At 40.6% G+C, this 25,671-nt stretch overlaps 1 protein-coding gene across 1 annotated transcript in view; it reads right to left on the reverse strand.

Moving 5' to 3' along the window:
- DNAH9 (dynein axonemal heavy chain 9) overlaps positions 1-25,671 on the reverse strand; it is a 165,968-nt gene that overhangs the window by 36,610 nt on the left and 103,687 nt on the right. Inside the window, exons 54-59 of the mRNA XM_088535859.1 lie at positions 24,656-24,778; positions 22,094-22,298; positions 17,182-17,346; positions 15,172-15,312; positions 11,324-11,494; positions 9,698-9,820 (exon numbers count right to left, since the gene is read on the reverse strand). Of these exons, the coding sequence (XP_088391985.1) occupies positions 9,698-9,820; positions 11,324-11,494; positions 15,172-15,312; positions 17,182-17,346; positions 22,094-22,298; positions 24,656-24,778 (928 nt within the window). The remainder of the gene's footprint in view (positions 1-9,697; positions 9,821-11,323; positions 11,495-15,171; positions 15,313-17,181; positions 17,347-22,093; positions 22,299-24,655; positions 24,779-25,671) is intronic.

Below are 25,671 nucleotides of genomic sequence, written 5' to 3' on the forward strand. Positions count from 1 at the left end.
CTAGCAAAATGCTGATCTCCAAGAATGGAGCTCCCTCAACCCTCCAGTGACCTGTTGCTGCACTATATTCGTATGAAATAAGATTTCTTCTTCTTTCATTAGGTTCAACTGAACCTTTCAACCTGCAATTTGTGACTGTTTACCCTTACTTTTACCCTTTAGAGTTTAGTTCTGTTTTCTTGTGGTTGTCCTTCAAATAAGATGTAGGCTGCTATTCGACTACTGCATAACCTTCTATTCACCAACAAGACAAATGCCTCCTCCTTTCCTCACAGGTCATGCGCTCTAGGATCGTAATTAAAGCTATTGACACACACATACTTACAGACATATGCTATTATTATATGCTTATGTATGCAATTGTAACAAATGAAACCTTGCATAAAGACACAATTTCATCAATATCTCCACAAAAGGCATACATAAGATCAGAGCATTGTAGTACTACTTGCTAGCTATGACGTGAATTGACTTGATTTGAGGCCGACCATTCCCATGTCAAAATCCCAAGAATTTCATGAAAAAGAGTGCGAGTAAAGTAGAGATGCAATAAAAGATGTTGTTTTTATGTGTGGCTTAGCACTGACACATGGAGAAATTCTAGCAATAGAAGCACTTGCTCCAAAATCAATGCCACTTTCTATGGAAAAGAAGAAACAAGAACACAGACTATAAGGAACTGAACAAGAGGAGAACAACATATAAGAACGTATAAGAACAACAACACTGTATGTTTTGATCTGGTATCTTGTCCTTGGAGCCATAAATATTTCTGATGCACCTCTCCTAGCTGAACACAATACAAAGGTAAATGCTCAACTCAATGGATTCATCAGTGCCAGCGCTTATATAAAACATTATAACACTGTTAACTTTTGAACTATTTAAAATACTACTTTATAACCTGTGCTGTTATAGCTCTGAGAAATCTCTTGACGATGTTAACAAGGAAGACTTTGAATTTTTTTTTTTTTTTGCTTCTCACAAAATGACAGACGTGTAATCAGAGATGATAGTCTCCCTGAACAACACGTTTTTAGAATCAAGAAAGCTCTAATTGCAAGTATAAACTCTGTATTATATAAATTAATACTAAAATTTTCATTACTCTACTCCTTTAATTGTGTATATTAGGACTGATGGTATTAACAAGAAATGCTACTATTTAAAAGCTGGTGCAGTGATCTCAATCAGTAATCTTTCTGTGAATATTAATTGCATTTCAATGCAACAACTGTGAAATTTTCCAGAAACCTCAGACCAATGGTCAATATATTACTGTTTCCAAGCAGCAGGAGTGAATGCATGGGTGGCACATTAGGACAGCAGATGGGTACTACACACCAACCTATGCCATGCGACTATTTTTTGCCAACATAATGGAGAATAACTTGGTTGTTTAGTGTTGCCATGGAAATGGAGAAAGACAAAAATGTTTCGCAAAACAAAATATGACTAAAAGAATTGGAAGACTCCAGTTTCTATGTCTGCAATCTACACTGCAGTCATTTCTGATAACTGGAAAAAGGAAGGTCCTGAGTTTATGTCTCAAAATAAGGCTACTGCAGGAAAGCAGGGCTCTTCATACCACGCCAAGGCATGGATCATTGCTTTCTCGGAAAGAATGATTTTTCATTCATTGAATCACAGACAATTTGCTTTATCACTTTGATTTTTCCCGATACTTCCTCATCTAAGTCAATCACGTTCACAAATGCAAAGCACTCTTCTTCCCCCTACAGCTACAGGAAATACAATGAGTATCAGACACTAGTTTCAAGAAAAAGAAAGAAATTGAGGGAAAAAAAAAGCTCAGTTGACATGACTGGGCAACTGCAGATGTGCTTGTATGGTGTCCATTATGCAGAGCACTCAGAGAGTCAAAAAGATACTTCCTCCATGTTCTCTTTTCTTTGGCTGTGAAGGAAACCATTCTTAAACAAAAACAAAATCAAAACAAATTGTTTTGTATTTCAAATGATTTTCATAATTTAAAATATCCTGTCCCAGAGTTGTCAAGACTTAATTCCTCTGGGGCAAGAGAAGCTGAAACAGACCCTCATGAACATGCTCTTCCTTTACATAAATAAGGTGGAAAGTAAATCAGTATAAGTAAAACCAGTGCTGCCAGACTGAGCAGCCAGGAGATTGATGCTAAAAGTTTTTTGTTACTTTGAGTCTTCAGATTATATTTGATTCATACTTTCAGTCCTACCTCCTTATCGATATTGTTTTTTAAAAAAATACTTAACATTTAAAGGCTATATAGGACACACTGAACATCACATGGCTCTCTATAACAAAAATGCATCTTGACAACACTGTAAAAAAAAGAAGTGATATTAAACATTCTCAGCTGGAATAACCTGTGAAATGATTAAATTCCAACTGTTAGTCAAGATCTTACTTGTAACAGGTAACAAGACATGTTTTTATTAATTATAATGTATACATGTGGAGTTTTTTTTTTAAACTAGAGTGTGGTCCAGGAAGATAATTTTGGCAGGGCTCCAAATACGTCTGAGTGAGCTCGCAGTCATCCACTTCTAAAAAAAACTACATCCTGCTAACAACATTTACAGGGATGTACACTTACTTCAGCAAAGACAAGCCCTAAGCAAACCAAATCAGGCTAATGAAGGGGAAGGGATTTTAAATGTTAGTGGAGACTCACAGCAAAACATCTGGGCTCTGTCCAGGTTTATCTGACTCCTTTCAACAGGAACCTCAGCCATTTACCAAGAACCTTCTAAAGACTTTATATTGTCCATCTATATCTTAAGTTCTGCTTGTAGGGGCTTCTGAAATATTATTATTTCCTTAATTTCTCTGTGTAGTTCACACACCCTTAGAAAAAGTAGCATTCTGACACTTGGAGAAACACAGCTCTTGAATCAACAGTAAAGTTGAACCTGCACCCAGCTGGAATTGATAGATTGGATCATTTAGACAGTAGACGTATGAGTAGAAGAATTACTCCTTTTGAATAACACTGTTAATTACGATTAGTGTAGAAAAGATGGATTATTTACCACCTTTCCCAGACTAGGTTTTAGGTTGCATTATTCATTCTCTGAAGGTGTTATTTTCTATTTAGCTATTCTGAATTATTCAACTCATGAGAACATCTCTACTGAAGGTAAAACAAAGACATGATGGGTTTTTCAAATTTCAGTCAGTTCTCAGCCCCAAAAATGTTATTTTAATGCTCATTTCTTTTATAAAATTTGACTGATAAGATCACCGTGCTATATGCCCCTGCCTTTATTCATTGCTCTTTCCCTGTAACTAAAGTATACTGGGATTAAAATGCATGTAGTGTCATGACATGACACCATACATAAATATCTTTCTGCTTACCTAAAGCACCTAGTGCATCAGAAACACAGGGACAACTGGCTCACAGAAGTGGTCTGAGAAGTGATGGGCCAGATTTGGCTATGCTTTCTTGGAAAATGCCCAGTGAAATGAGAAAGAACCTTTCCAAGTCCCATGCCATAGCAGAGCAGATTAAAAGAAAAAGACAGAGGTTGATACTACCATACAGCAATCTGCAAAACATCAATTTCCAACTCAGAACAACGAAATATACCTTTAAATGCTTGATGTGCTGTAGGAATGCAGATAAATATCAGATCACTAGCCAGAAGGTTAAAAAACCCCAAATGCTCTCAGTAGCATTTCTGTGAGACATCAGAAACTCTGAGACTTGAGTGATGGTGAGAACAGATGAGTGTCCTTAGGAATCTTCTAGATGTGAACAGATAAATGCAGTTCAGAGTGTCATAATCAATGTTTCCTATCAAAGATACTCTAAAAGGTTATACAACTAAAGAATGGAATTAATGGAAGAGATTTAATTAAGTCTATGATGTTCTGGCATAATAATAATTTTGAATGTATACAGAAAGCAGGGAGCTGCAAACCTTTCATATCTGACCAGCCTGATCAAAAGACCTTGCTGACGGGCAAAGAACACAATATATGCAGCAGATTGTGTCATAATTAATCTTCGGCAAAAATGTAAAAAAAAAAAAAAAAAAAAAAGGTGCCTGAAAAGTATATAAAGTGAAAGTTGGAAGAGAGTTTTCTACTCCTTTGTCAAAAAAATCCAGTTTTCTTAAATGTAAAATATATGATTTGGTATTTTATCTCATAAGCCGCACACACAATCTTATCATTTGCATTCTGCAAAATTATAAATATGGAGTTAATATACTACTTTGTCTACTGCTGTTCTCCTCCTTGAAAGCTGAATTCAGTATTTAGAGCTCATTATTCAACTTCACATTTATTAAACAATGCCCTTTCAGTAGCGTTTTCATATCTACATAATGAAAATTCTTCCTCTTCAGAAAAAGATGAGGGAAATGATTGGGATGAAGGAGTAATCCAAGTTGGCCAGGTGTATTCTCGCTGTATATTAACTAGCTTCACTTATCCTACGGGACACATCTGCATTCAGCAATAAAGAGGCACTGCGGAAAATATCACAAAGAAAAATCAGACTTGGGAAATGTGTATCTGCACAAAGGAGATTGAGATTTGCGTGTATCAAGCTCATGGGAACACAGTGCCGAGGTGTGGAAAAGAAGGAAGGCGGCAGCTGCACACACAGCTAAGGGGTAACTGCGGCTCTGCAGCGGGCAGAGGACCAAGGGGCAATGTGGATGTGGTTCTCCAACGTGCATGGGCCAGAGAGAGACAGAGCATGGGAGAACTGAGCAGGAGATCACCGGGGCACAGGGAAATCCATTCCTGCAATCTTGAGTCAGACTAAATGGCCTGGGGTCCTCCGGCAATATCAAAAAAGGGCTGGTTTTGCCTGGTAAGAGTTAACCTAGCTGATGAGCCCTTCTGACGGAGAGACTGGATTAACTCAGGACTAAAGTGAGGAAAACCTCCCCAGCCTTACCTCATAACATGATCCGAATCCGTGCCTACGGAGGAGGTTCAGGAAGTGGCTTTAGACTCTGACTCCCCGTGATCCACACTGTTTGCCAGCACAGTCCCTGGATCACCCTTGCTCTTGGCCAACCAGCATGCTCACACACAAAGCCTGGACACCAATCAGGGGTAAGCACTGTCCATGGACCACTCGCAGTACTATATAGGAAATCATTGGTCAGGGGACAAGAGGAGTTTAGCTGTATGGAGTCAAACTGTGCAGAGTCACTTGCTTCCAGGCCCAGAAAACAAGTGCTGGCCTGTTTATTTGCTAGACTAGATGCAGCCTGTATGACCCAACAGACATGAAACATGATGATACCATTTCTATATCCATGCTCAGAGCAGAATCACAAGATGAGCTCTGTCCCAACCCTTTGGATAACTGAAACATAACAAGCAGACTGAGTTTCACCTTGGATGGAAGGAAGGAATGAGGGAAGGAAGAAAGGATAGGGAAAGACCTACAGAAGAAAGCAGCTACAGGGTTACAGCTAAGTCTAAGAACTGTAAATTCAATCTTTTAACAAGAACATCCAAGTCATCTACTGCATGTGGTGGTGGCCTTCATTGTGCCATTGTGGTCTAACATGAAGTCTTAGGAAAAATGGACAAACTTCCCTGCACACAAAAAGCTTGTTTTTAGAAGTACCAACAGAAATAAAAAGTTTGAAGTGAAGCACTGGGAACACTGAGGGTGAGGAAATTATAATGTGCTATAAAAGAAATTGAAAAAAGACAGAAAACCTCATTAAAACTAAACAATACTTTTGCCTTCTCAAGAGATTCCTATTAAATACCTGCACAAGACAAGCCTTAGAGCCAATATGACCAGCTATAAGGAACACTAAAGCAAGGGACTCGGCAAAGACACTACATTTGTTAAATGTTATAATTTTCTCCCCTTCCCGCTTTTAACTAACCCCCCAATGACCCAGAGGCAGTATTTGCACTGAGGCTAATGACTGTGTCCTTTGCTAAGATTTCCCCTTGGACTAGAGTTAACAAATGTGCCTCTATAGCGACTCTGCTGCTATTACCTTTTCTCTCATATTGGCTCACTGATGAACAGAATCAAGTTAAGCGCAGAGCAGTTTCTTCTCAACTTGTACCTCACTTAAATTCCGTTCCTGCTTCAGACTTAACTACTTACAAGCTTGAAACTTGCCCATTTTTCCCGAGTATATCAAGAGATCTAATAAAAGACATTATCTTTCCCTGCAAGCTGTGCCTTTGTAGAAAGGTACATGGGTTTCCTCATTCAGTAGTAAACACTGAGTTCCCCCTGGCACAAATGACACATTTGTGCCTCTGCAAAGCTCTTTGCTGAACTTACAAGAAGCTGGAAGACTAAATCCCGAATGTGCCAGATGCACCAATCTCATGGGCTGAAAACAGTTGCACCACTGCAAAGCATTATTAGCATGAATGCATTATTAATCAGCTAACAGTAATAAATAATAAGCCAAGTCATATCAGGCTATTTGTATGCCCAGCATCCTCAACATCTAATGAGGTTTTCACTGAAGTTAATGTGCCCAAAATGGGAGGCACAAAATGGGCCACAAATATCAATATTGGATTTCTTTTGGCACAACTATCTTGGCCTGAAATCCCTGGCAAGGGCAGCTCTTTGTGCAGAAGCATTTTCAATGCTCCTATGAAAAATTAGACAGAATACTAAATTCCACTTAGAATTTGAAATATGAATCTGGAAAGTACTTTGTTCAAGCTTTGTTGAAGAAACAATTTATTACAGCACTTAATCTTCCTGATGAAAGAAAAGGAGATTTTAGCCTGCTAATAAGCTGTATAGAAGCCATGACTAATTAACCTAATTATAGCCATTTGTGACAAAATGTGATTGTACTAAAACCATGCCTCAAGTAACTGAAGTTGCCAAAATCTCCAAGGCTAATATACCAACAAACATTAATGGAACACAAACACTAATAAAGTTGACACCAGACATATGATTTATAGTTGAATCAATACTATAAGCAATCATCATGAAAGACAATCTGAAGAGTATTTAGTATCTAGTAATAAAGTATTCACTCTCTGAAAATCCTGAAAAATTGCAAATTAGGGCACATTATTGACCAGTGACTGCAATTCTTCAAAATGTGCAGTTTCCCTGTGACAGCAGATGCACACTGTGGCTAGAGATTCCTCATGGCTGGAGCACACTTGGACACATTTACAGCCTGACATCCCACCAGCTGGGCAAAAGGTTATGCAAACCAGACTATTCGTGGCATTGCATAGTTTCCATCTCAATGAATACAACCAACCAGAAGGACTATGAGAGAGAGGAAGTGGAGCTGGATGTGCTCATCTCAAAGACTGTTGATTATCTGAGCAAGTTCACATGACAGTCCATTGGTATTTTCACATTCACTTCACATCCACCTCCGGACACGTCTCCAATCGCTCCATGCAGACAGTGACCGCATGATAGACACTCAACGCTATGTGTGTTCCCGATGTCCAAGGTATGGTGGAGTGCACGCTGTCAGTGGGGATGAAGGTGGGACATTCATGAGACCAAATGGATTAAGATCTTGCTCAAGGATGCCATTGTCACCTTTTGAGCCTCGATGAGAGAAAGTTCATTGCTGCTAGTCTCATAATAGGCTTGGACACAGTATGTTATGTATTTTGACACTTTTGGCACAGAAATATCTGTTTTTCTGTATCTGAAGTCTAGCAGGAATGTATTCAAGTCTGAATTATAGGAAGTTTATGTTTCTTCTGGTGTTTATGACCTTGTGTTGATAACTGCGCCAACTTTATGATATGAGGCAGTTTCAGCAATCATGATGAAGCATAGGGCCATTTCACCTGTACTTTGAATAGAACCTGCCCCCAAAGATGGAATCATTTCAAACATCAGAAGACTATTTTTGTAAACTGAGAGGTATCTGCTTGGAGAATATATCACTTGCAGGCAGGACTACTTGGTACAGAGCTACTTGGGCACTTCAAGAGTAATATCTTCCCTAAGATGCACAACAGAATCTCCAGAAGGACAATCAGAGCCTGAAACCTCTGAAAGCTAGAGTGGAACAGGAACTCCAGTGACCTCAGGAAAGGGGCATAGAGGGGAAGTTCAAATGGCTGAGGCAGGAGGGAGCTTTGTGTGCAGAAATGTTCCCAAACAGCAAAGAACTTCAATTTGAAATGACTTAAGAGGAACTGAAATGCACCATGCATGCTTTGTATACATATACACACACACATATATATACACACGTATATATATAGGTATCTCCCCATGATGAACGTGAGCTGGACCGGGGAAGGGTAAAAAAAAATCCTGAGGTTTCAAGCAATTGTATGTACGTACATACGTCTACAACGTATATCTTTGAGGGATGAAAAAGGTTAGTATACCAAGAAGTTTCAGGCTTATTTTACAGTGGAGTATGTGATCATGACATTTTCAGGATGAGCCAGATCAGATACATGTGCAGAACGAGGCAGAGGCATCATCCTCACTGCCAGTGAAGAGGTGGAGATAATTTCTGGCCAGCACAGACACATTTGGTTCAGCACAAATTGCTCCACACTGGTATTTCAAGTCTCTGTGGGCAGTCTGGATGAGCAACATCAGTTTCATCAACTTCTGAACTGCAGTCTGCATTTGCTCTGAGTCTGTGTTACCATAAAGAACAGTGTTTGTCAGCTGAAGTACAGTCTGAGCATTTTCTTAGCTAGAAATATATGTCTTTCAATCAGAGGCCATGGTTCCCAAAAAATCCTGGAAAACCCCATAAAATAATGCAAACAGGAGAAAAGTATCTGAGATATCTTATACCTGGATGAAGATATGTTGTCTGGTCATCCTTCAGGAGATAGGAATACTCCCAGTGCAGTGAGTCAGAATGCAGTGAAGAGGAAAAAAAAACACATCCCAGAGGAACATCTGAGAGCTATCCCAATCAAAACAGGATGTCTCAGCTCCATACTTCACAGTATCAGAGAAAAAAGCCATGAAGGCAGAAATGCTATAAGTAAAACAGATTTTTACATTACAGCAGGTGCAAGAGACTGATCAAAAGGCACAATAAAACAAAGATACAGTCTCAGATCCAACGAGGTGCAAACAAACATGTGCCACTTGAAGAATGATTTCGGCCCTTCCAGAAAACTAATCATAATCTGGTGAACTAGGTCCAATTCAGTGCATTTGGTACTTGTTGATAAATAAGCACAAAGCTGAGATGACTCGTATCTCTTTCTCAGCTCCCTCCACAACACGTGGCAGCTCTTAGACCTTTCCATCACCACGACAGAATGTGTTTGCAGAAGGTCTGTCAGCTGCCACTGCTCTGTCCCCAACGTGTCCCTCGCCTCTGAAAGGGATGGTCACATTTGCATTAACTACTCTCCTCATCCCCAAAACAACAAAGATCCCAATGCTCTCTCTAGTGTATAACCACAAAATCCAGAGGATATTCTCATTCTCATCATATAGGAGGAGAAATCTAAATCTCAGACAGAAAAATGACCTTAATAACACAGAGATCATCAGAGGTACAACCACAAAAGAGCCAACAAAGCTGTCTGTACTCACTGTTCCTGTTTCTACAGGACACTCCATTTCTGTAGCATTTTTGTGCTGCTTCTCATTTATGAACTTAACTTTGCTCATGGAATGCCATACGAATTGTTCCAAGGTCAGCGAATTACGGTTCTAGAGGTGATAAGGAAAGCCGCCTTCACATAGTTCAAGTGAAACAAGTACCTTGATTCCTCCCCAGGAGTGATTAGACAGGAACTCAACTGGGCTTGTGACTCCGGTTTGTGCTGGATATCTTAGTAGAAAATCCAGTTCTGCTGTGTTGATTTCTTTACTCATCAGAAGTATCTGTAATTTCAAACAGACATGATATTCTTGAGCAGGCCAGGATACAAGCAGCAGTATACTCCAGCAGATTACTTATTCAAATTACACAGTGACTGAATATCTGGCTAAAAGGTATACAGTGTCCTCTGCTTGAAGCATCTGGAGAAACATTCCATGCAGGTGATTTGAGCCTCCCCAAAAGAGCATCTGGAATAAGTATGGAGACTGGCAAAATGACGGGGAAAAAAATTTGGATAACTGCATGGCAAAGGCTGTGATGTAGGCTCAAATCACTGTCTGAATTTGATGTCTGCAGCTAAAGACTGGATATTGTTATTGAAAAAAGACAGAGCAAGCATCTCAGGGTATGGTACAAAGGTCTTGCACATCTCTCTATCTTGTTCAGTTTGGAAAGTAACCAAGGATGTACTGAGCGTGTTACAAAAGCGCACAGTATATGCATCAAGGTTTTTGAGGTCTCTGGCATTTCTGGAGAGCAACTAAGCCATTCATCTATCACCACTGTGGCTCTGGGGGCCATATGGAGTAAGACTTCAGAGTTCTTTCCAAGATAATTCTGCAAAACCATATGGAAATCCGAGATAATTCTGGAAGCTATATGTGTTCATGAGCCCAGCTGGAGGCAATGTACCAAATGCACTGCCAGACATCCAAAATCTCAGTACAATTTCTGGGAGAAGAAAAGAGCCATGCTGGAGTAGGTTCTCATCTCCCTGTTACAACATCTTGACTACAGCTCATTATTGCCTAGGGGGCAATGACTTCTAAAGTGTGGCACGACTAATGATGGCAATGAGCTACTCAGATCAACAGCAGAATCCTGTGATTCACCACCTAGCTCCCACCACTCACTGGAATTGTGGAAGCTGTTCTCCTGAAAGCTTAAAATGAGCCATTAACTATTTGCAATGTATTATGTACATTTTCAACTACAATGTATGCTACTTTAATGCTTTACAAATATATGGGAATGTGTAGATATCTTATGGGTCAGAATTAAGAGTGACTCTGCAAAATATAAGTTGACTTCTATATGCAGAAAAAAATATTAACTAAAAATACATATTCGAGTTACAGGTTTACTTGTCCTAATATCTTCTAGATTTTGCAAAGCTCAATTATTTTGCATATAATACTTTGTTATGTGGAGTTTAAAACATCAGGTCAGTATGGGATTAAGGTTAACTGGACCTGCACAATATTTGTGCAGTTAAACTTAGTTCATTTCAGTATTCTGCATGTCAGGGAATTTGCTTCCTTTTCTCATCTTTAGTTCTTGCATGCAGGCATTACTATGCTAAAACAACTGTTTGTCAGTTTAGGAAAACATCCCCTGTGACCATCAGCAAAAGAGACAGAGAAGAAAATCAGTCCAAAGCCCTTGTTTCAGCTGTGCTGATGCCAAAGAGACAGTTGTGACAGTTTGGGCTTTCTCTGTATGATGATACCTTTGCCTGTAAAATAAATCATTGCACGCAAATTACACAAAAGAATGGTGTTTACCTGAAAGGTAACTTGAGCTGTGTAGGTCAATTTATCACATTCAAACAGGCCCCGGGCCGTGTACTGGAACACAGAGAAGGTGATGCTGTCGATGAGGTTTAGCACTCGCGCTTCCAGGTTCTCATCCGGAGCTGCCCTTTCCACGGCTTTCCGAAACACAGCACTGAACGCCTAGGTGGGCAGACACAGATCAACGTGGATGTTTTCTAGCTGATCTTTTCATGTTTGTAGATATCACCTGAGATGTTGCAGTAAGTGAAGCCAACTCATATATTTTACCTCTCCATAAGCAACTCCAAACGTCAAGCAGTGTGAACCAGCAGCTCCAGCAAACAGGGCAATAGCTCTGGAGACCAGACCTTAGCTTTGAGCTGCTTTTTAATGAGCACAGAGCCAAGCAATGATGACGTTCTCCATGGCACTGTCCTTGCTTGGGACTGGGAAGGTGCTGCAGAGCAGGCTAACTGAATTAAGACAGAATAGCTACAGCTAGTCTTTCTCAGACTAGGTATCTTCTCACATAAGGATTACAGTCCATCTTTTGTGCAAACTTTGAGATGAAGGACATCAGGTTCCAGGTGGAAAGCATACCTATTATTTTTCAAATTTTGGTATTATATAGAGGAAAAAAATTCCCCCAAGTATTAAAAAGTTCAGTAAGTATTTCATTGTCTGGCTAATATAAGCAGAAGTGAGCTTAACCATTGGAGTACCCTCAGGGATGGGTTCATGCATTGAGAAAGACAATATTATATAAGATACTTTGGATTCTTGCAAAAACATTTCTGATCTAAATGAGAAAAGACTTTAAAACTTTCAGAACAGGCTGAAGAAAACCCATTAGCAAATTATCAAATGCAGCTGGAAAAAAAAAAAAAACCACAAGTCTAAATCTTGATTAGCAATGCAAAGGCTCTGTACATTGGAACCCGGCTAATACAAAATAGCCAGGCCAATACAAATTAATGACACCAACCAGCCGAGGCATGGCTTTGTTGCAAAGGGTTATTTTCAGGATTCTACAATAGGAGAATTATGTCTCAACAAATTAAAGTAACTCTGATATCTACTGCATTATTAAATATTGCAGAATGGATTTTCCAACTTACATTTCTTTAAAATGTTTTAAAACATGCTGCAGAATCACATATAAATCTTCTGAACATTAATTTATACTGGGCTTTTAGCTGCGTGGTAAGTATTTTAAAATAATCTCTGTGCATCTTTACACAATGTTTTATGATCTGTCATCACAATTCATCGGATAAAAACATTTCATCAAATAATTTCCTATGTATTTATACGTATTATTAATGCTAACTGGAAAACATAAAACAAACAAAATACAAATTAGGTAGATTAAAGGTGAAACCTCAGATGTGCCTGTATCTATTATGTATGTATATGGAATGAATCTTCCAAAGGGCATCCTTGCCAGAAAAATATTCAGCACACTTCCCTGGTAAAATTATCTCTGCATATGAGTCGCAGATATCAAAAAGAAATGTCTGCATCTTTGTGGATGCAGCTCAAAATGATGTTCTTGCTTCTGTTATTTTTTCCAGGTCACTTGACAAGGTAAGAAACTGTCTGGAAGATATCCTAGACATTATCTCATTTAACTCTCCATTCCCCAAAATCTCTAAGAAAGGTCTTTCCTTTATTGAAATATTCAAACTGTAACTCTTCAAATAATGACCAAGGAAGGCCCTTGGATCTCTCCTGGACAGGACTACTGGGACAGGACCACTATTTTATCTAGGCAAAGGATCATGTTCACTCTCTTTTTTACTACGACACGATCCTAGAAACAACTTAGGGACCAAGACTTCTCCACTGTTTTGGGCAGTACATGTAGAGCACAGGAGAAGAAAACCTGCCTAAGGAGCTTGCAGTAGATGTCCTTAAAAAAATAAACAAAAAAACTGCCAAAAAATCCCCCAAACCAGCCAAATAACAGAAACCACTGATTCAGCGATGAATAAATAAAAAATAACAACAAAATAACTATGAATGTACTACTAGGCATGTATTTCACTCTTAAAGACCTAACTCCTGCAGTTTGTCAAATGGAGTCCCAGTCCACTCAGAGCAGCAAAAAAGGGGAATGCAAGTATTTAAAAGATAGTCAAGAAACATGGAGAATCATGGCCTCATTCCCATAAAAGTTGCTGGATTCCCAGTAGGCTCTGCTACCCTGTGATTTGAGTAGTTCAGCCCACCACTAGGAAGAATAATAATTAGCCCTTAAATCAATCTGTCATCTTGGAAATGATCTCCAGGATCATCTCCAGGAGCAAATGTTCTCCAAAGGAGATATATCTGGCCTAGCTTCTCACTTAACGTGCCCCTGTGCTATGGAGTGAACGCGGCTTTGCAGGGAAAGGCTGGCATCCACATTTCAAGGTGTTAACACACCCATAAATCCCACCTGAACTTTTAATCTAAGGACTCTTATAGAAAAGACTAGGTTTACCTAACTGTTTGGTGGCCATATGGCATTGTGAGAAGAGCATGTGAAACACAGTCTGTGCATCAGGACTCCTCCATACTGTAGCTAAGTGGGTGCACAAGCCCACTGACAGATGGTGTTGGTTCATGTCATGTCCATATTGCTTTTCCTCTCATGCCAAGCATACAAGGACACTAGCCCCACATCTAGGCTAGAGTTCACTCTATACTGTGGACTACCTGAGAAGCTCAGTTAACTGCAATTACAGTTAACTGCAAGGTAGGAAGGATCCCAACTGCTTGGGAGACTTCTTTGGAGTGATGGAAGCAGGAATGATTTGCCTTTTGTGTAGAAGGTAGTAATAAATCCCCCAATGATGTGCTCTCAGTTGGATAAGGTTTTTAGACTGTGATGAGATATTTTAATATTGACTTATTTAGGAAATTAGGACTGTTTCATTATCAAGGTTTTTGATCATTTTTAAGTGCGGAGGCAAATCCTGAATTTACAAAATACCTGTACAGTTGTTATGACTCTGATGACATCACAGATACAGAACTCATGTAAATATAAAGAAAAGATTAACTGATGGAGCAAAGCATTACTCCAAATGCTGTGTAAAATCTCTGTGCGTAAATATGTAAACTAGATGGAAAAAAAATAGTTTGCTGGCGCTTTCCCCAGATGCTGTCTTTTAAATCCATCACTAATCTTGTTCTGCTAGGCCAAGAAGGTTGTGAATATGGAAGAGATAAACTGCTTGCAAAGTTTTGCTTTGCAAAAAGAAAAAAATAATAATAAAAAAGCTTCTTGGGTTTTTAGCAATAAAGAACGTTAATGCACCTCTAAGTCAAGCTGTGACTTTCCACAAGACTTTAGTTCAGTTGCATAGAAATAAGCAAAAGGGAAAGAAAGAAGAGTTAATTAAGGCTCCTCTGATCTGACTCCAACCTGACCACCTGCAATAGGGATGATTGACAAATTTAGACATGAGGACACAGACTCCAGCCCACGCTTGGTGTATAATAGAGAGAAACCTTTCCTTATGATGTTCAGACTGATCTTAAACCTTCCAGGCACTGCTGAAATGCTCTTTCTTCTACTAATGGCAGCATTGAAACCATCAAGCACAAGACGAGGTTTTATTCCATTTCAAACACTACTACAGTCCATGTTACAGGTAATATATGGAACGTGGATATATTTAAAAAATTAATTACAGGACACTTTTCCATAAAACCTAAGCAACAGAAGGGATTAGCTTAGACCACCTTTTCAACAGAACTTCAAAAATCTCAGGAAGCCCACAAAGAACCCTTTTTTATCTTAATAAGAGAAAGAAGTAGTGCAGCTAGCACAGCCACGAGCAGCAGGGAGGTCCCTGTGGGGACAGTACCTTCAGAGAGAACTGGTACATGGGGTGGATAGCGCGGAGGTCGTTCATTGTGAAGTACAGCAGGGAGGCCCGCGCCGCTGCAGGCCTGTAGTGCTCCCTGGCCTCATTAATCTTTGTTTCTGTCACCTTGGATTCCCGGACCTGTGAGGAAAATGCAGGGTCAAGACAACTTTAAAAACATCTTTTTAAATTGAGTCCATCTTTCTCATTTCGGAGAGGTGAGAGCAGCGAGGCCCCAGACCGCCTGCAGTCTGGTGCAGGGTTAACATCGGCCGAGACGTCAGGCCAAGGAGCGGGTCAGGTGTCCCAAGGCTGAGAATGGTCATTTACAGCTATTTGCTGCTTTTCTTCCCTGAGATTTAATGCACCTTTACCTTGCTAGCCAGGTGTCTGCACAACCGTTATGATGGATATGGTAAAAATCCTTCTGGCAGTTACACTGCCCCATTATCGTCTCTGTCCTGTGGAAGTTCGTTCTTTCATTCTACTTCAGTGGCATAAAGTGACATCCTCGAGCCCCACGGGAATTATCTGAGGCTCTGCCTCGGCACAGTCAGAAACGTCTTGCAGAGCAGGTACGTGTTCCCATGCCAGCGCCAGTACAGCCAGCTCAGCGAACCATGCAATGAGGACATGGCAGAAAAAGGCTCAGCATAGGCCTAACAAGCTTGCAGAGCATGACACAGCCCACACAAAAACATCTAACACGAGCCTCCCAAGGCCACCAGCTGAGCTGGGGAGGATATATCTAGCTGGGGCATTAGCAAGCCTTTTCACTGAAGGTCTTGGTTATACACAGCCAACATATGTCGGGATCTGGAGGATTAGTCTGTTGGCACATCCTGAGAACCCATTGTTTCATAACCTCTAGGGCTCCCTCTAAGGAACGCCTTCAAAGGCTCCTGCAATCAGGTTTCAGGCACAGGGCATTTTCTGTGGGCCAGTGTTGCGAAGATCCTAGCCCAACTCATAAGCAGAAATGTGTGTTTCTTCACAGCTGTACTCCAATTATAGCTATGCACAACACCAAATGTTCCTGCACTTCTAGATGTGTTGCTATTGTAGAACAGAAACATCCAGCAGGTAGAGGCTGTATGTCCCATGCAGCCAGGCAAGGTGCCCTTCTACCTTCCACAGCCCAACGCCGTCTCCTTCCCCTACCTTGTCCAAAGCTGAGCTGATATTTCATAAAGACCAGCTGCTCCAACAGCTGTGAGAGAACATTGCTTACAGTCAGAAGAGAGAAACAAGCACCTCCATGAATTGCCCACCTAATTCTGAAGTTGAATACAGATACCCATTATTGAACAGTGCTGGTCATCATGCTGGAGAAGGCCAAGGGCTGGGCTATAAGGTTGGGGTGACTGGGGAGGGAAGTAGTCAAGGATGGCCACAGAAGGATCCACTTGTGGTCCTGGTGTCACAGCCACACTCCTGTCATCCCATAAGCGAGAGCAGAGATGTCTTTACCTAGTCAAAGCACAGCCAACAAGGCAAACTGGGTAGTGACAACACTGACACTACAGAGCTAATGAAAAAGCTGATTTACAACCTAAGGAACTGAAGGGTAGGAAATACTCAAGTTTTTGCAGATTTACTCTAGATCACAAACTCAACAGATTCCAGTCCCCAGTCACTACTAAAATCAAGCTTAATTGAGGAAGTGTGATATACTCAGAATTAATTCAAGGAAAAAATAAAAGGCCACTGTGTTACACTGGAATAGTTTAAAGCAGCCTTGATACAGTGTGTAAATTTTATTATCTTTGCATTAGGCACTGCCATTTTCTCGTTGTCTTAAATAGGCCATTTAACATACACTAGCTCAAAAGAATTAAATCGTTTGAAACTGGCCAGAACGGAGAGTGCTTCAATTTATGCTGCTTTCTATTCTCTGCACAGCAGAATAAGTAGAGATGAGCATATTAAAGAAGCTATGTTTCACCAACAAATCTTTAAAGATAACATCACAGGCAGGCTTTTCTCTGGGCTCTCACTTTGTCTTTTTACCTTCTCTTCGATTTCTGCAGCTGTCTGTTTAGTGATCTCCAAGTTCTCCACCAACGCTGTGTCTCCCAGGAAGTTCCCAGATGCTGATGACAGCCGAGAGAGCAAGTTGTCCTCTAACGTTTTCAAGGTGATTTTGAATCCGTTCTGTTGCTTTGTAAGGTCTGACTGCAAATAATGAATTCAGAAAGTTTTAGCCACAAAAAAAAAAAAGTGATAAGGAAAGCATTAATCATCTCTGTATGGAAAGGAGCTTCTAATTGACCATTTGACACTGTCCAGCATTGCTCACAGACCGACCCCTGCTCTGATTCCTGTGTATAAACAGAACTCCCAGGATCTCTCCTTATCCAAATCACCATCCACTCAGAGAAATCCTGAAAGTGCCAGGATGAATAAGCTCTTCCTTTAGGAATGTATTAAAATGATAGAAATGATTCAGGAGGAAACTACCTCTCACACACATCCTGTGCCTCCTTCTCAGAAACGTCTGTTTTTCAGGCTTGAGTCATTCTGGATGGTCCTACACAGGAAGGCTGAGGATAAACACGTCTTCCTCACCTCCTGGGAACCTCTTCCCTTCCCCAGCATCGCAGTCCCAATCACATCAGCAACAAAGACCACAGGACTAAAAGCCAGTGGTGAAAGTGACAGTCCATTCTCCTCAGTCCAGGGCTAAGCACAACCCACAGCTGACTCTTTCTGGCTTAGAGCTCTGAGCAAAGTCAAAATCTTACTTGATTTCCCACTTGTATTCTGGCCTTGAGATGCTGCTTGGATCAGTGGCCACCCATGCTAGAAGCTGTCCAGACAAGGACAGTCTTCACTTCACTGCAATTTTAGTGAAAAGACAGCCAAGCAGATACAGACCAGTAACTGTCTTCCTTCAGGGGCAGATCTTCTAAATTAGGGTGCAAATTCTTCCAATTTTCATTCTGCAAAACAAGGCTTCCCTCCCTTCTGCAGAAGAGACAGAGCAAGTTGCTGGAAAGAACTACCAGTTATTAACACTGTTCATGGTAGAACTAAAGACTCTCATCTGTCTCCTTTCTGAAAATATCCTTGAAAATACGTTTTCATCTGGGAAAATGTGATTGCCCTATTCTCTCTGTTTGCTCGGGGAAGCTGCCTCTTTCCCGGATTGCAGGTACATTATATTATTCCACTATGTGGTCTTATTCTGAATGCCTATTTTTAGCATTATCACAGAAAACATCCTGTGGTAAAGCAGTGCATCTGCCTTGGATGCTGCTAAGGTATAAGCCTAGATGACTTCTCTACATAAATGAATCCAATCACTAACACCCTAGTATGTGAAACACTGCTGTATGACACATCGAGTTTTAAATCCCCAGATTTTATTTAAGTGACACAACAGAATGACTCTAATAACTTGCAAAAGAGTGTTTTTCAGAACTATGAAAATATGCCAGGTCTGTGAAGTAGAAGAGAGAGTGGAATTAGAACAGGTCCTAGGCCATGTTGACTGTCAGGTGGCAGAATCAGTGTCACAAGCCAAGTAATTTAATGATCCCAAGACACCTTTCGGAAAACCTGGACCCACACCTCCTAAGCACCCGCAAGGTCCCTGGAAATGGGACACATCCAACATCCTTGTGGTTCTTCCAGGTGGAAGAAACACACTGGGGGAGGTAGGGAAGGAGGGGCACTATTTGTTCTGTTGTCAGAGGTTTTCAAGCAGATTAACTAGCTCATTAGCAACTCATCTTTCAATATCTGGGCTGAAATTTCACATACTTGCTCACACACACTCACTTCATGTTAATGTCAAGCCAAGTCTTCAGTAGAAAGTGCACTGAAGCATGCAGTTTACTGGTATTTCATCTATAAATACTTGCTTTTAAGGACCTATTCCTTAGGCATTACACACAGGACTTTGCCCATGGTGGTAAATATTTTACAAGTCTTGAAACAGAAAACTAACATGGCTAATTTTGCGTGTGTTCCCATCATTCAAGCATAGCATGCCTCGAAAATGACATTTTGCAAGCTATTATTTCAGAGCATGGACTGTAAGCCCTGCAGTTATTAATGAGGATGTGTGTGGTCTTTTGCTCCAATAGCTTGTAATCATCACGCCATTCCTGAAGCACGCCCTCAGAAGTGGGGACAATGCCGTATTTCCCACAACAGCCTGCATCTGCTGCAGCTTTGTCATGCTATTGTTTCCAGCAGTAGCAAGGTCATCATTTCTCGTTTCTGCAGCGGAGCTCATTATCTCTTATTTCACAGCTGATACATAACTGTGTGAATCCCAGGAAACAGGTTACTACTCTGAGGGCTCTCAAATTTTCATTCCCTCACAAAAAAGAAATAGAGCTAGAGGTCAGTGTGGTGAGGATTCACTCCCAGCCCTTTCCCAGTTCAGATGCTCAACTGTTGTGAGCCTGAAGCCTTTTCCAGGACTTTCTCCACTCTTCACTCTTTCTTCACTGACAGATCTTCAAATTGTCAGTCTCTGTCAGTGGGGACAGAGCAGCCAACTTGAGAACCGTGTTGAGAAAACATACAATAATGTCCCCAGATGGATGCCAAGACTGAGGAGGAAGAAGGGACCTTCCCAGGGACCTCAAACTTTTCCTAGAGAAGGATGCTGATGACTTGTAATCATCCCATACCAGTTCTGCTTGGGGAAGACTGAAGCTATAGATCTTAGGGATGCTGGGAGGGTGAGCACAACCTCAAAATTAGTAGTTATTAGTGAGCTGTATCTTTGTGTAACAATTTTAACTGTATGAGACTTTTCTATATCATTATAAGTGTTATTTGGACAAATAATGTTTGATCAATTTTGATTAGGTTATTAACCACTCTAAGAACAAATTAATGTATTTGTCATGCCTATTATATCAGGGAAGAAACAATGGCATAGAGCACAGATAGAGGAGTGCCACCTCATCAGGGTCATCCATTAAGGTCAGAACAGTTGTAGCTGGAGCTGATCCCCTCTCACATTCTTTGTACAATGCCCAAACCTACCACTTAGGTTTAAAAATAATAATAATAATAATAAAAAAAAAATAAACCTCTTCCTCTGCTAATGAGACTTGATGTCTCCTGAACTTCAAGACTGAAGCCTCCTGGCTTGCCTTCTCCAGCCAAATCAGCTGCACCTGCTCCTGGGAGTCGAGAGCCATGGACCACCAATCTCTCACAAGTAGACAGACACATGCAGGGGTCACACACATCCTGGGTACATGCTCTGACACCAATGTGGGTGTTAAGATTTACTACCCATTGTCCACTGGAAGAAAAATATCTGTGACCCTGGGGAGGTGAAGGGGCATAATGCCCATTCTGCATCCAGGAAGAAAAGCCTCTGTGGAGAGACTTTCCCAGCAGGGAAGTCACTGGGCCGACTCTTCCCCATTCAGTGGAAAATCTCAAATAGTAGCCTATTTTTTTTTTTTTAATCTCTTTGGTGTGTGGGGATTTCTAGGGAGAGGGAAACAGGATAAGAGAGAGGAGATATTGTGGGCCCCAACATTATCTTGATATGGTGAAATACAGAAGGGAGTCTCAGATATTTTGAAGGGAAAACACGACTACATTTCAAACAATCTGTATCCACTCTGTGGTTCCTGAAGTCAGACTCCAGCCCCGTATCTCCTGCTGCTGGTGGCACAGCTGGCAGTAGCAGCAGGCGGGGGGCATATTCCTGGTCCTCCCTGATGCTCTATCCCAATCTTCCTTCTTCACCGGTCCAGAATAAGCAAGGATTTCAAAATATATAATCCCTAATTCACATTATTTTTACTGTTTTCTAACACACAGTTCCTCTTTTATGGATTACAAATGCTGCAGAATTTGAGCCACTAATTTTTAGAGCCTAATAGTTTAGTTGATGATACTGAATTCATCTTTCTTTGAGTGACAACAGCCATGAACAGTAATGCTGTTGAGGCTGAGGGACACTCCTAAACTTCACTTAATGACACCACTAACAATCTCAATCGCCCTACACAACCCCATCTAGCATAAGACAGTGGAGATAGGTGTCTGTTTGCAGCATCTACAACCTGCTGATGAACATAATGTCTGATCAAGAGGGTTTGGGTCTCTCACTGTCCTAGCCAGATAGGCATGGGCTTGCTTATTAAATCAGCACGTAACACATTTATATATCATCTTTTGGCTTGTTAGCACATGAGTCCATTTAAAACTAAATGCATCATTAAGGCTTCACAGCTAATGTGTTTGAGAACCTCATTAAGTGAAGAGATTACTACAAGACTGGCCTGGCTGAACATGACACACAAATTTATTCCTACTTTCAGTACATATTTAGTAATGTACCTATTTTTTTTACTGTGCTAAAGATGCCTTTAGCAGAGAAGATTTTATTTAAAAAGTTATCTTGAAACTGAAGCCATACTTATAACAACTTACAGCAACTTACAACTCAGCTCAAGACAAAAACGAAAAACCAACAAACATTTTGGCTGGTTATAAAAAAGTGGGAGGAAGAACTATACTAGAAAAAAATCAATTCTAGCCACACAATGTTTGGAGTGGCATCCTATACCATAAATGCCTAAAGTTAAGTGAGGCTAATCTACTTCCAAAATTAAATCTGTTAAGTCTAGAGAAAAATGATATAATGAGAATCTCTGTTTCCATTCCCAAAAGGGAGAGGAAAAGAAAGAGGCTGTTTTGGAGAAAACATTTGAAGTTGCAATTTAAGTATGCCCAAAATACTTAGAAGACAGATGAAAACAAACAAACATACAAAAACTCAATATATATAATTCAAGGGAAATCTCCGGTTTTTATGGCGACCTGAATAATTTTTGCACCCTTGAGCATGAAATTATGTTTATTTTTAAATATTTATATTATTTTTATTTTTTAGAATATTTATACTGCCTCCCAGTGTAAACCCCCAGTTACTGACCTTGAGCTGCTCCAAGTCAGGCCTTTCCAGGTTCACCACCGCTGCGAGCAGCTGGTCCTCCAGGCCATCGCGCGTGACGGTGAAGTTGATCAGGGTGCACTGGGCCTGCATCTCGGGTTGGAAATGGGGGTTTGCCAGCTTGGTATGAAGGATCAGACGGAAAGCGGGGTTGAAGTCACACTCCTTGTCGCCAATCTTAATGTATCTGAAATGATTAAGATGCATGTGCTCAGATCTCTTCCAAGGTATTTCTACCTAAATATCAATAAGCCAAAAAATCTATTAGCGGAAGACTCAGGACAGATATAATTTTTAATGCAAAGAGTATTTAAAATTGGACACGCATTAAACATTTCTGATTTAAGATAATATAGCCAAAGTGTTGCCCCTGAATTTAAGCTCTGCCTAATGGAGAAGGCTCACAGTTTCTGATATGCTGTGGTCAGCTTGAACCATGAATCATCCTTTCTTCTCCATGGGGGCCACATTCTTTCTAAAGCTACAGTTACGTGAAGGAAAAAAAGATAAATAACTTGGCACTGAGATTTTAATTAGCCACCACTGAAACTGCCTTGGCTGCCTCTGTGACCGCATGGAGCTTCAGCCATGAAGATGACGTAGAAGAGCGGCTCCCAGCCATTTGTGGGAGATAAGATTACTCACGAAAGTCTATTTCTTCCTATTCTGCTTTTCTGACACCAAGTCTATATTTCATAAAGTAGGAAAGATGAACCACAAGGACCAAAATATTTTCCACATAACTTTGACAAAACCCACAGGAGCCAGTGGAAAAGAGAACCTGGAGATTCCCTGATGTAAATCTCCTTCAAGCTTGCTCTACACATGTTGGTACTCGTGCAAGCTGCAGTGATGCTTACACTGAAGCAGCTCCACTGTTACTTACCTGTGCATAGACATAGGATCAGAAACAGCATAGGAATATCAATACATTTTCTAGTCAGACATAAACCTGTTAAGTACCTTTTTGGTCATATCTGTCACTATTGTGTTTTTACAGATGAAAAATGGAGACACAGAGATCATGAAACATGAGCAGCTCATGAGAGAATCCAAAAATAGTGCCCAGAGCCTTGACTTCAATAGACTCCAACCACAGGACTACTGGCTTCTGCCTATATAAGTGAAGGACTAAGGTCTGAAATGAAAAACTGGGGCTTTAACTTGTCCTGGAAAACATGCAGTCAAAGAAAAACAAAATAAAACAAACGAACAAAAAACAATAAACAACAACAACAAACAAAGTCCAATCAATACCAATGTTTTCTTTAATTTTTGGTTTATTTTCGCTTTCTTAAGTAACACAAATTACATGTGAGTGAGTTCTGAGAACAAAGGAGAACAGAGTCCCAAAAGGGAAAAGGGGTTTTCCACTACAAGGGGACTGAAGTGTCACAACATTTCTGCTTGGTTTTGAAATGTTTTTATTCCCTGCATTTGGGAATATCATTCCCTTTGAAATGCTTCTTCCCTTTTACAATCATAGCTGCAAACCAGACCCAGCCACATATCTCATCATTCCTTCCCTTGCAAGAGATCTGCACAGCCTGCCTTTCCCAGAAGTTTACAGTGTCCTAAGATATTTTATGAGAGTTCAATCACAAGAAAATGATTTCTGAGAAACTTAAGGAATATGAAATCCAGAGCTTAGTAGAATTTTTTATTTATTTGTTTTTAATGGTCAAAGCCACAAGCAGGACTGTATTGAGAGCCACTGCTGCAGTCCCAGAGGTCAGCCCATGCTGTGCTGCTCTTCGCTGTAAAGCTATTAGCAGCAGAGACTTTTAAAAATCTGACACATACCCTTCTAAAGGACAATGACACCAGTATGTGCAAGCCAGTGAAATAACATCAAAAGAGTCAAGAATCGAGTTCAGTACAGACCACTGAACATAGAGTTTTGTTTGTTGACATTACTTGAGCACATTCTAAAAATGTAATAATTTTGCTTGCATACAAGAAGAAGAAAAAAAGTCAACTCACTTGTTGCTCCTCTCTCTGAAACTCCTCCACATTGACACAAAGAGCTTCCCCGCAGTGCGAAATACTGACAAAAGTCTTAATACTTAAATCTGCAACTGTATTCCTAAACCAAGTACAGGGTTTGCTAAAATGGAAGGTTACATTTTCTTTGCAATAGACACTTTGGCAATAATTTAGCATTGAGATAACCAATTACAGACATCAAGGACACTATACAAAGGGAAGAATTACAGATCTCTCTGCACAAGATTTGAATTGCTCTGTCCAACAAAATAAATAGAAAAAACAAACTAAGTTTATATCAAACCCATCTTATGACTGAATTATCCATGACTGCCTGATTTAAAATATTCTCAATTCTAAAGGTAGGTTGTTAGCATTGTCAATAAGAACACCCACAAATCAAGGTCAGAGAAAGAGGGCACAGCAGCATAAAGAATCTATTGACCAGGGAAAGGGCAGAGAAGAGCATGGCACTTGAATCTATTGACCAGGGAAAGGGCAGAGAAGAGCATGGCACTTATGGAGACATCCATGCTATTCTGCCCCGCAGGAGCTCACCTTCCTTTCTTGATCGTTTCTCGACCCAGTAAGGGCCCCAAAACTGGATCCACAAATTCCTCCAGGTTTTCAATCAAAACCAATTCTCCTGCAGCAACAGCTCGTTCCATCGTGTCCAAATACCTATGGAAATGGTAAGGAGGCACCGGCGTGAGGCTCTGCGGGAAGGAGCGCGGCACGTGCAGGAGGGAGAGGATGCAGCTCCACACGCAGAGCAGAACTCGCAAGAGAGGGAGAGTTGGCAAGAAACTGCCTGCGAGGTGGGAAGCAGCAGCGGCCGCCTTGGCTGTCCAGCAAATACAGAGTCCGATCTCAGACCTCTTAAGGGCAACTAGTAATACCCAAGAACATGGACAGCAGTGAACAACACAGGCTGGATAAGCCACTAGATTTGCTTGCCCAAAGGAAAGAATAGGTTTCAAATTCAGAGATTAGGATGGGGTAATACCAATTTAATTTTTCATAAGGTAATTTGACCCCATTGCACCTTGTTTAACTTCAAAGCAAGGTTGCTCTGCATCAGGATGCTTTCTCTTGGGAAGGGCACGGTCAAATGCCTCTGCTCTCTGCTTCAGGGCTGCTCTGTACTTCACATAACTTGCTTTTTGCAAAAAGGAGTGAGTAACTTTGGATGGGCAGTGCTGATGCTCTCTAGGCATGGTTACCCTGTCAGAGTAATTACCCCAACTAATTCATCTGGCTAAAACTTAGGCTCCTGAACTAAGCCAGACAGATGCCCTTATTCTCATGAGGTGTTTGAACCCATCATATAATAGGTTTCCAAGACTGGTTCAGCTGCATGGCCCTTTGAGAGGGCCAGGTTTCCTCAGTGACTATAGAAGGAGATGAGAGAAGTTCAGAACAAATAGTTGACCTTTAGAGGAATATGTTGAAAAGATGTGAATCCTGCCTCTGATCATCAACCACTTTCTTCTGAGTCCCAAAATATTTAATATGAATTTAGAGAGAATGACAGCAGTTGACCTCAAAGGCATGACAAGATGCCAGTACAAACA

The sequence above is a fragment of the Tinamus guttatus genome, unplaced genomic scaffold, assembly GCF_059628265.1.
Source record: "Tinamus guttatus ecotype Peru unplaced genomic scaffold, ASM5962826v1 Tinamus_guttatus_pri_ptg000649l, whole genome shotgun sequence".
Taxonomy (NCBI): Eukaryota; Metazoa; Chordata; class Aves; order Tinamiformes; family Tinamidae; genus Tinamus; species Tinamus guttatus.